General features: G+C 51.4%; 1 protein-coding gene across 1 annotated transcript in view; it reads left to right on the top strand.

Moving 5' to 3' along the window:
• The first annotated feature begins 240 nt into the window (after nt 1-240).
• The window catches only part of CHRNA4 (cholinergic receptor nicotinic alpha 4 subunit), a 217,445-nt gene continuing 205,628 nt past the window's right edge, over nt 241-12,057 (top strand). Inside the window, exon 1 of the mRNA XM_086932815.1 lies at nt 241-1,079. Coding sequence (XP_086788941.1) covers nt 1,019-1,079 — 61 coding nt within the window. The 5' untranslated portion in view covers nt 241-1,018. The remainder of the gene's footprint in view (nt 1,080-12,057) is intronic.

The following is a 12,057-nucleotide window of genomic DNA, read 5'->3' on the forward strand; positions in this document are numbered from 1 at the left end:
GAGCTGACCGGCGTCCCGAGGGGTGGAGGGGTTCCTCTGATAGGACGCGATGATGATGAAGGGTCGTGCATTCCCGGCGAGAGGCGGGGCTCGTTAATGGCCGCCCCCACTCTGAAGAGAAATGAGATATGCGTCTGAGTACGAGCGCGCCATCGAGCGGGAAGGTATTCGTCCACCCCCTCCGGCTGAAGGTGGGCAGGTCCAAGTGGCTAAAACATACAGACGCGCAGCGATCCACTCAGCGAGGCAGTCTCGCAGCCTCGCGCTCACTCCCAGCTCCAGCAGCCCGCCAGCAGCAGTCTACCCTCAAGGAGAAGGCGGGAGCGCGACCGAAAAGGAAGGAAAGGAAGAGATATAAAGTGAGGGAAGGAATAAAAAGCAACAGAGAGACGAGAGTAAGAATTAAAGGAAGGAAGAAAGAGCAAGACACCAACAAGGAATAAAGGAAGGAGAACTTAAAGTTAGGAAAAATAAACAAGAGTTTAAAGAGAAAGACACAGGAAGAAAGGATAGAAGGAGATAAAGCTGAAAAGAAAGAACAGATGGAGTGAAGGAAGGAACAAACTCGCAAAGAAGCTTGTACACGAAAGAGAAAAAAGAACGGGAAGGAAAAAAAGAAATTTAAGCAAAGAAAAAGAGGGGAGGTACTAAGTCGGAAAATAAGGTCAAAAGATCTTAAAAAAGAAACAAGCAAAGATTAAATAGAGGACAGTGATAGGAATAAGCAAAGGAATACAAAGAAAGAAAAGAGAAGCCAAGAATACAGAAAATAAGGCAAATAAAAAGAAGAAAACTATTAATAAAGATCAGTATTTCAACTGTGGATTCAACGGATTTCTTTAAACCGGACACCTGGGTTGTGAGACTCACTGTGCGATCACAAGGTCGCCTAACCCCGTGGCGAGACCCTTCACAGCCGGACCTAGTCCCGGAGACTCCGAATGGGATGAAGTCGCAGCTCGCAGGCAGCGCTCCGAGGTGCCGGCGGGCTCCGTGCAGTAGTAGGCGCTAACCCACCATGTACCGCTCCGTAAGCAGGGGGAGCCTGCTCTTCCTGCTGTGTGCCAGCATCGCCCCAGGTAAGTGGGGAGGGAGTCCGCGAGGAACCCCCAGTCTGTGGCGGGGGAGGAGAGCTTGAAATCGGGGGTGGTCTACATTTGAAATCTGGGGTGGTCTACATTTGAAGTCGAGGGTGGTCTACATCTTCAACCCCAGACCTCCTCGGAGTACAATCGTGCCGCCTTACTGGAAATCAGAGGAAAAACTGTCCCCAAACCAGTGCTTTAAATGGGCCGGTACTGAGTACCGACACTTCTCAGAAACAAGCAAGTACTCTGTTAAAGATGTTCAAGAGTACCTGCACTTCTATTTTTCCATTTCAAGCACTGCCCCAAACTCGACACTCCTCAGAGAATCTAGGGTCGGAGAGGGGGGGGGGGGGGGGCGAGGGGTGTGATGGGGGAGCGTGTGGAGCGGGTACTGCATGGGTGTAAGACTCAACACCTAAGTCTGCTCCACTAGTGTGTATAATGCGTTTCTGTAATACGTGATTATAGCGCCCAGACACCTTCAGAGGAACAGCTGTCCGGAGGCTGCCCCCCCTCAGGATTAATTATACGCGTCCCTGTTATTTCTGCGTTGGCTCCGAATGTGATATGCCCCCCTCCTCCACTTCCAATACCCAACATTCCCCCAACACTTCAAAACTTTTCCCTTGTCCAATCTCTCCTATGTGTTATTAATTCTTGCATTTAATAGCGCCTCCTGACATTCTGTTGCGACTTCACACCGCTGCACACGCGAAGCGATTAGTGCTGTAATTGCTCAGCTCATATTTACGTCAATGGAAAGAATGAGTCGAGCGGATCGGTGAATCCACATAATCGCTCCGATCTTTGCTGCAGGCACATTAGCCCACTGAGCTATATCACCGGTACGTGAAACAGATGGCTGCTGCACGAGGGGCTGGCAATTAGGATCAGCGCTGCATATTATCGGAGCCTATATCTAAGTCCCAGGCTTTGCTAGCAAACTGGGAGTGTTGCTCTTTGTCAACTCCAACACCGCCACCCCCCCCCCCCCCCACCCCACACCACCTCAGCTCCGCTCCAAGCCACGCACGCACCAGCTGAAGCCCAGATTGCTTTCACCAGGCGCCCCTAGAAGGCGAGGCAGCTTTGGAGATAGATTTGTGGTAAAGGAAGGGATCTCTGATCTGGAGGCCGCTGATAGCTTATCTCCCGTCAGAGCGTCACCTAGAGGGATGAATGACGGCGGCGGGGGCTCGGCATCGTTTAAGCTGCCGCCATACAGCCACTTCAAGGCGCTGTATTGAATTGTTAGCCATGAAACGAGCTCAAAGGTTCTACGCTCCTCTTTTCAGTCGTGCGCCCCGCTCTGAAGCTGTGTCGGGCGGCGTGCACGTTTCCTATACAAAATAAATGGCCAAACCATCCGTTCTTGCCCTCACCGGCAGCTTCGCCCTGCCTCCCACGACTTCTTTAAACTATTTCGCAATATCCCTTTATCCTTCCTTCAAAGCATCAGGAGCCTGGCAGGTGCACCTCTAATTACAGTTTCCGTCTGTGTGCACGGAGGCGCTTACATTGCGTGGCAATGCTCCCCTAACCCCTTCCCAGGCGCGCAACACCCATTGGGCTCACCGGGCTTCAGCCCCCCCCCCCCCCCCCCCCCCCCCCCCGTCGCCTCCTCTGCCCGGGCTAAGATTACACGCACTGAAATGGTGCAAGAAGGCTGCGCATCCGATCCGAGAATGTGATTTTTTAAATGCTTTCTGAGAGGCCCAGCAGCCCGAGCCAGACAGCCAGCCTCTGAACAGTTTCAGCGAGTGAACCCCCTGCCCCCACCTCTTGTTTTCCTTTAGAGTGGCGCAGAGGTGAAATCCTTGCCTGAAGGCAGGGATTTCACCTAAGCACTTGATGGGTTGTGAGCATGGGGTGTGAAGATGTGCACAGCAGGGGGAAGGCATGGCCAGTTAAGGTGATGCTTTTCCTTTGTAAAGGAATTTCTGCTGGCATCTTAGCCCAGGGTGTGCTGTCTGTGCACTTGTATAGATGTGTATTCCATACAAGTGCACAGACCGCAAACCCTATGACGCCAGCAGGAGTTAATTTACAAAGGAAAAGCTTCACCTGCACTGGCCATCCCTTTCCCCCTGCTGTCTGTGTATTTGACCCACATTGATCTACACAGTGAGACCTTCGGGAGGGGCTGGATGCCAGGACACAGTGCTGCTGATCAGCCATACTCCACAGTATAGTATCAGAAGAGCAGGCAGCAGTTTTTTGTGTAAGTTCCAGTAACTTTAATGCATTTTTCAGCACAGCATACTGCCTGCATATCTAGGTTACTGTGAATGTTGTTCTTGACTTACATTCATAGAAACCTGAAAGAGGACAGTCCCCTCCAAATATGCAAATGTAGTGTAAGTTTGTAGTGTTCATTTTTTTTGGGGTGCTAGTGGGTAATTTTAAAGTTCAGGGTGGGTGTGGGTTTTAGGGTGCCAGTGAGTAATTTTATGGTTCAGGGTGGGTTACGGGTGGGTTACGGATAGGGGTGCCAGGGGGTAATTTTAGGGTTCTGAGCGGGTATGGGTTTTGGGGTTCCAGGGGGCAACTTTAGGGTTCAGGGCAGGTGTGGGTTTTGGGGTGTCAGGGGGCAATTTTAGGGTTCAGGGTGGGTATGGGTTATGGGGTGCCAGGGGGGAATTTATGGTTCAGAGTGGGTATGGGTTATGGGGTGCCGGGTGGAATTTATGGTTCAGCATGGGTATGGGTTTTGGGGTGCCAGGGGTACTTTTAGGGTTTAGGGCAGGTGTGGGTTTTGGGATGTCAGGGGGCTATTTTAGGGTTCAGGGTGGGTATGGGGTGCCAGGGGACATTTTAGGGTTCAGCGTGGGTATGTGTTTTGGTGTGCCAGGGGTAATTTTAGGGTTCAGGGCAGGTGTGGGTTTTGGGGTGTCAGGGGGCAATTTTAGGGTTCAGGGTGGGTATGGGTTATGGGGTGCCAGCGGGGAATTTATGGTTCAGGGTGGGTATGGGTTATGGGGTGCCGGGGGGGAATTTATAGTTCAGCATGGGTATGCGGTTTGGGGTGCCAGGGGTAATTTTAAGGTACAGGGTGGGTGTGGGTTTTGAGGTGCCATGGGATTAATTTTAGGGTTCAGCGTGGGTATGTGTTTTATAGTGCCAGGGGTAATTTTAGGGTTTAGAGCAGGTGTGGGTTTTGGGATGTCAGGGGGCTACTTTAGGGTTCAGGGTGGGTATGGGTTATGGGGTGCCAGGGGACATTTTAGGGTTCAGCGTGGGTATGTGTTTTGGTGTGCCAGGGGTAATTTTAGGGTTCAGGGCAGGTGTGGGTTTTGGGGTGTCAGGGGGCAATTTTAGGGTTCAGGGTGGGTATGGGTTATGGGGTGCCAGTGGGGAATTTATGGTTCAGGGAGGGTGTGGGTTATGGGTTGCCGGGGGTCATTTAAGGTTCAGCATGGGTATGGGGTTTGGGGTGCCAGGGGTAATTTTAAGGTTCAGGGTGGGTGTGGGTTTTGAGGTGCCATGGGATTAATTTTAGGGTTCAGCGTGGGTATGTGTTTTATAGTGCCAGGGGTAATTTTAGGGTTTAGGGCAGGTGCGGGTTTGGGATGTCAGGGGGCTATTTTAGGGCTCATGGTGGGTATGGGTTATGGGGTGCCAGATGGGAATTTATGGTTCAGCATGGGTATGGGTTTTGGGGTGCCTGGGGTAATTTTAAGGTTCAGGGTGGGTTTGGATTTTGGGGGGCAAGAGGGAATTTATGGTTCAGCATGGGTATGGTTTCTGGGGTGCCAGGGGTAATTCAAGGTTCAGGGCGGGTATGGGTTTTGGGGCTCCAGGGGGGTGATTTTAGGGTTCAGGGTGGTTTTGGGGTGCCAGGGGGTAATTTTAGGGTGTGGGGTGGGTATGGGTTTTGGGGTGCCGGGGAGGGATAATTTTAGGGATAGGATGGGTATGGGTTTTGGGGTGCCAGGGGTAATTATAGATTTCAGGGCGGGTATGGGTTTTAGGGTGTGAGGGGGTTAATTTTAGGGTTCAGCGTGGGTATGTGTTTTGGTGTGCCAGGGGTAATTTTAAGATTCAGGGTGAGTATGGGTTTTGGGGGGCAATGCATCAAACTAACAAAAATGTGTGCTTTAATTGTTGTCCAGTTTCAAATGCAGAATTCACCACATTTTTTTCTCAGCTTGACCTGAGCATTAACCGATCCTGATTATCTACCATTTTAGCTCCGCCCCATTGATTTACATTAGCCATGCCCCTTCATCTGCCATGTTAGCCCCCCCCGAAATTAAGACCTAGTTGCGCCCCTGCCCCTTCCTCTCTCCACGCGCTGTGGGACCCTCCCATCTGTATGTGGTTTCACTACCCCCACACTGCCTATCCATGACCCGGGGCGTCGCCCACTGTCCATGGTCCTGATCCACTCACACTGCCCAGTGAGACGTATCGGCTTCCACTGCCCTGAGGCACTTCCACCCTCCCCACACTGGCTACGGGATACTCACACTCCTGTCCGGTGAGGATTATCGGCTCACACTACCCAACCCCTCCCCCCGACACTGTAATGGGGCAGTGACGCAGTCACACTGTCCACCTTGAAGCCCCAACCCCATTCACACTAAGGGACACTCACATAGTATGGCCTGAGGCCCTAACACTCTCAATCTATCTAAGGGACCCTCACACTGTCTGCCCGGAGGATCTAACCCCATCACACTTTCCGTGAACCCGAGATACTCACACTGTCCACTTGCTCCGGGCCCCTCACATTGTCTGTTTATAGGTTCATAATCCCACACTTCCTTTCCGAGTCCATGGACCCGTCTGCTGTCCATGGTCCTGAGATACTCGCTCTGTCTGTCCCTGGGCCTTCACCCGCTCGAACTGGCCCTGGGGGCCCTGACCCCGTCACACTCTCCTTGCCCCATGAGCTCTTCGCGCGGTCCATGGGGGCTGAGCCATTCACACTGTCTGTCCACTGTCCGGAGAATGCTGGGACCCTCACACTGTCCACAGTCCCAGATCACTCACATTGTCAGCGGGTCCAGAGACCCTCACACCGCGTCCACTCTCCAGAGACCCTCAGACTGCCTGTCCATGGTTCGTGACCAATCGCACTACTTCTGAGTTAGTGACCCACCCATTGAGGATGGCTGCATGCTGGGTGTGGGCGTAACTCGCATTCTTACGTGTAGTGTAATCACGAGGAATTACCCCAAAAATCTGCAAGACTACGTGGAATTACGCGAGAAGAGCAGATCTCCATTAAACGCTATTTTCTTAGAGCAAAAAATGCCCAGAAGACACGAGAATATGTTTTGCAGTAAGAAGTAGCACTAAATACAAGAGAACATGACTAATGAGCAGGCTAAATGTGCTCTGGCGGTACAATAATTCCCCCCAAATTACTCTTAATTAAGCAAGAGGGTGCAATTACATTATTAGCAGTAATTTTGCGTCAAAGAGTAGCGCACACTTATCAAAATCAATCTGGCGCAATTGCAGACCCATCAGACTGTGAATGGGGCCTCGCCAGCTCATATTTCCAGCCCATTGGAACTAAACCCTCACACTGTCCGTGCCCCATAAACCCTTCATACCCTCCATCGTCCTACTTGCACTGTCCATCATGAAGAACCCCTCACACTTTCTGTCCAGGGGCCCTCATCCACTCACAGTGCATAGGGTGCAGAACCACTCATACTGCCATGGGGCCCTCACTCACTCACACTGCGTATGTGCAGAGTCCCTCACACTTTCTGTCCAGGAGCCCTTATCCACTCACACCGTACTGTGCAGAACCCCTCCCCTCACACTGTCCAGGAGCCCTCACCTACTCACTCCGTACAGTGCAGAACCCCTCACACTGTCTGCCCAGGGCCCTCATTCACTCACTCCGGACAGTGCGGAACCCCTCACACTGTCTGCCCAGGGGCCCTCACCCACTCACACTGTGTATGGTGAAGAACCCCTCGCACTGTCTGCCCAGGGCCCTCATTCACTCACTCCGGACAGTGCGGAACCCCTCACACTGTCTGCCCAGGGGCCCTCAGCCACTCACTCCGTACTGTGCAGACCCCTCCCCTCACACTGCCCAGGAGCCCTCACCCACTCATACTGCATATGGTGCAAAACCCCTCACTCTGCCCAGGGGCCCTCACCCACTCACACTGCATACGGTGCAGAACCCCTCACACTGCCTGTTCATGGACCCTCATCCACTCACTCCGTGCAGTGCAGAACCCCTCACTCTGTCTGCCCAGGGGCCCCCACCCTCTCACACTGTCTGCCCAGGGGCCCTCATCCACTCACTCCGTGCAGTGCAGAACCCCTCACTCTGCCCAGGGGCCCCCACCCTCTCACACTGTCTGCCCAGGGGCCCTCATCCACTCACTCCGTGCAGTGCAGAACCCCTCACTCTGTCTGCCCAGGGGCACTCACCCTCTCACACTGTCTGCCCAGGGGCCCTCATCTGCTCACTCATGTATGGTGCAGAACTCTTCACATTGTTCATGGGCTGTCATCCCTTCACAGGGTCTTCCTGAGGGCCCTAAACACACAGCCCTGTTCCCTCAGCCCTTCACAGTGTCCACGGGTCTTGAGTCACTCGCACTGTCCACTGGGTCCCTCGGTTTTTTCTGTTTAAGGGTTTAAACCCTCCTGCTGTTTAAATGGTCTTAATCCTCACACTATAGATCCATTTTCTGCAATCCACTCACGCTGTCCATGGTCCTGAAACACCCACACTCTGTTTTCATTTTCCCTAAAGCCAATAAACCGCCTGTCCCAGGTGCCTGAGCCCTCACTCTGTCTCATGGACACTCATCCAATCACAGTTCATGCCCCAGGGTCCCAAAATGCCTCACACTGTCCATTTCCCGAGACCATCACCCTGTGTTTTAATTGGCACTGAAGTGTTAAAAATCCTTTCTTTGGTGCCTGGGCTCTCACACTTTCTATTAGTGAAAATCCCTCACACTTAGGGCCCTATTACGATATAATTAAAAAAGCCTCGACTGCAGGTTGGAGGCTTTCCGACTTACATCATTGGTTTCAAATCTGACGGCCTAGTTACGGTGAAGTCTGTCGGATTTCAAACCGGTCGGTTGTACCGATGGCTTCTGATGGGCTCCAGGTGTTTTCGCCATAGGGATTATGATGTTGGTTTCCAAAAGGCTTTTCATGCTGGGCTTAAAGCCTGTCCGAAAGTGATTTTGGGGGCCCCTAGCAGGGCCCCCCTGCCACTGTGCCCTCTGGTTGGAGGCCTAGGGGGCACACATGGACCCCCTGTTAATCCCTGCACCGCGTGGCAGGCACCTAATGGTGCCTGCCACGCGGTGCAGGGATTAACAAAAACACCCATTTCTCTTTGGGAGCTTGTGATACGGCTGGTTTATGGCCACAGCACAAGCTCCCATAGAGAAATGGGGGGGGGGGGGGGGGGGGGGGGGGGGGGTGCGACCACACCATGTGCGGTCGCATCCTAAAAATGCAGTTGGGTTCCGCAGACCAGAGGTCGGTCAGACCCAATTCCGCAGAGGTTTCGGATGGACGCAAGTCTGCACCACATCGTAGTGAGAGCATTACTGTTCGGGATCCCTCTTTCATTCACAATGTCTGCTAAAGGAGACCTAAACCCCTCACACCGTCCATTCTCTTGAGGCACTCACACTATCTTGTCATTGACCCTTAAGCCCTTAAATTGGTTGCCTTTAGGGCTGATCTCTCACCCTGTTTATAATCGCGTGTCCCTCAAACTGTCTCTTCACGGGCCCTCATCCGTTCACTCTGAATGCACCAGGTACCCTAAACCCTCACACCGCCCTGTTCCGTGATCTCTTCACAGTGCCCATGGGTCTTGAGTCTCACACTGTACATCTGTCCCGAACCTCTCACCATATCTGTTTAAGGGTTATGAACCCTCACACTGCCTATCCATACTCCGTGAAACGCACACACTGTCCATGGTGCTGAGACACTTGCACTGTCTTTCCACTGGTCGTAACGCCGTTAACCCCTTCCATGCGGTCGCGATTCTGCGCCTGTGCGGCAGAATCACGAGTGGGCGGGTTCATGACGGCCCCCAGCCGTCATCAGCACAGGAGCACCAGTTGTGCATGACGGCTGGGGGCCGTCATCAGCATGTGTTAAATGGTCTATCGGTGGTGCCCAAACTCTCAAACTGTGTATGGGTGCAGATTCCACATACTGACTGTTTAAGCACTGTCGAAGCTAGACGCCAGCACTTAAAACCTATTCGAACTAGATATAATATCACTTCAGTCCAAGGCCTTATTTTGCTTCTTAAATCACTTCTAGATGAATTTGTATGTCATAATTTGTTTACATTTTAAAGAGCTTTTTAAAATTGTTTTGAAATGTGTATTCTATTAATGTTTTATAACAAATGTAATTTTAAAATGTGTTGTTCTCAGTAGAGAATTAAATCAAATAAAACTTGAAACTTGAACTTGAAAAAAAGCACCCTTATCCGCTCACGCTCTCTGCCCAGGTACTCTGAAACCACCAGCGTCACTCCACTCTGTTTGTTTATGAGTCCTGAACCCTTTACACTAGCTGTCCCTGGGCACTTCACACTGGCAGCCCATTTGACCAACACTTTTCACGCTATCAGTGGGCCATCCACCAATCACACTATCCTGTCAATGGGCTATCTACCCTTCACACTATTCTGTCAATGACCAATCACACTATCCTGTCAATGGGCCATCCACCTATAACACTATCCTGTCAATGGGCCATCCACCCTTCACATTATCCTGTCAATGGGCCATCCACCCTTCACACTATCCTGTCAATGGGCCCTCCACCAATCACACTATCCTGTCAATAGGCTATCCACCCTTCACACTATCCTGTCAATGAGCTTTCCACCCTCCACACTATCCTGTCAATGAGCCATCCACCCTTCACACTATCCTGTCAATGGGCTATCCACCCTTCACACTATCCTGTCAATGAGCCATCCACCCTTCACACCATCCACCAATCACACTATCCTGTCAATGGGCCATCCACCAATCACACTATCCTGTCAATGAGCTTTCGACCCTTCACACTATCCTGTCAATGAGCCATCCGCCCTTCACACTATCCTGTTAATGGGCTATCCACCCTTCACACTATCCTGTCAATGAGCCATCCACCCTTCACACTATCCTGTCAATGGGCCATCCACCAATCACACTATCCTGTCAATGGGCTATCCACCCTTCACACTATCCTGTCAATGAGCTTTCCACCCTTCACACTATCCTGTCAATGAGCTATCCACTCTTCACACTATCCTGTCAATGGGCCATCCACCAATCACACTATCCTGTCAATGGGCTATCCACCCTTCACACTATCCTGTCAATGGGCCATCCACCAATCACTCTATCCTGTCAATGGGCCATCCACCTATAACACTATCCTGTCAATGGGCTATCCACCAATCACACTATCCTGTCAATGGGCCATCCACCAATCACACTATCCTGTCAATGAGCCATCCACCAATCACACTATCCTGTCAATGGGCTATCCACCCTTCACACTATCCTGTCAATGAGCTTTCCACCCTTCACACTATCCTGTCAATGAGCTATCCACTCATCACACTATCCTGTCAATGGGCCATCCACCAATCACACTATCCTGTCAATGGGCCATCCACCAATCACACTATCCTGTCAATGAGCTTTCCACCCTTCACACTATCCTGTCAATGAGCCATCCACCCTTCACACTATCCTGTCAATGGGCTATCCACCCTTCACACTATCCTGTCAATGAGCCATCCACCCTTCACACTATCCTGTCAATGGGCCATCCACCAATTACACTATCCTGTCAATGGGCTATCCACCCTTCACACTATCCTGTCAATGAGCCATCCACCCTTCACACTATCCTGTCAATGGGCTATCCACCAATCACACTATCCTGTCAATGGGCCATCCACCAATCACACTATCCTGTCAATGAGCTTTCCACCCTTCACACTATCCTGTCAATGAGCCATCCACCCTTCACACTATCCTGTCAATGGGCTATCCACCCTTCACACTATCCTGTCAATGAGCTTTCCACCCTTCACACTATCCTGTCAATGAGCTATCCACATTTCACACTATCCTGTCAATGGGCCATCCACCAATCACACTATCCTGTCAATGGGCTATCCACCCTTCACACTATCCTGTCAATGGGCCATCCACCAATCACTCTATCCTGTCAATGGGCCATCCACCTATAACACTATCCTGTCAATGGGCTATCCACCAATCACAATATCCTGTCAATGGGCCATCCACCCATAACACTATCCTGTCAATGAGCTTTCCACCCTTCACACTATCCTGTCAATGAGCCATCCACCCTTCACACTATCTTGTCAATGGGCCATCCACCAATCTCACTATCCTGTCAATGGGCTATCCACCCTTCACACTATCCTGTCAATGGGCTATCCACCCTTCACACTATCCTGTCAATGAGCCATCGTCCCTTCTCACTATCCTGTCAATGGGCCATCCACCAATCACACTATCCTGTCAATGGGCCATCCACCAATCACACTATCCTGTCAATGAGCTTTCCACCCTTCACACTATCCTGTCAATGAGCCATCCACCCTTCACACTATCCTGTCAATGGGCCATCCACCAATCACACTATCCTGCCAATGGGCTATCCACCCTTCACACTATCCTGTCAATGAGCTTTCCACCCTTCACACTATCCTGTCAATGAGCTATCCACTCTTCACACTATCCTGTCAATGGGCCATCCACCAATCACACTATCCTGTCATTGGGCTATCCACCCTTCACACTATCCTGTCAATGAGCCATCCACCAATCACACTATCCTGTCATTGGGCTATCCACCCTTCACACTATCCTGTCAATGGGCCATCCACCAATCACTCTATCCTGTCAATGGGCCATCCACCTATAACACTATCCTGTCAATGGGCTATCCACCAATCACACTATCC

Source organism: Lissotriton vulgaris, chromosome 7 (genome assembly GCF_964263255.1).
Source record: "Lissotriton vulgaris chromosome 7, aLisVul1.2, whole genome shotgun sequence".
In the NCBI taxonomy this organism is placed as follows: Eukaryota; Metazoa; Chordata; class Amphibia; order Caudata; family Salamandridae; genus Lissotriton; species Lissotriton vulgaris.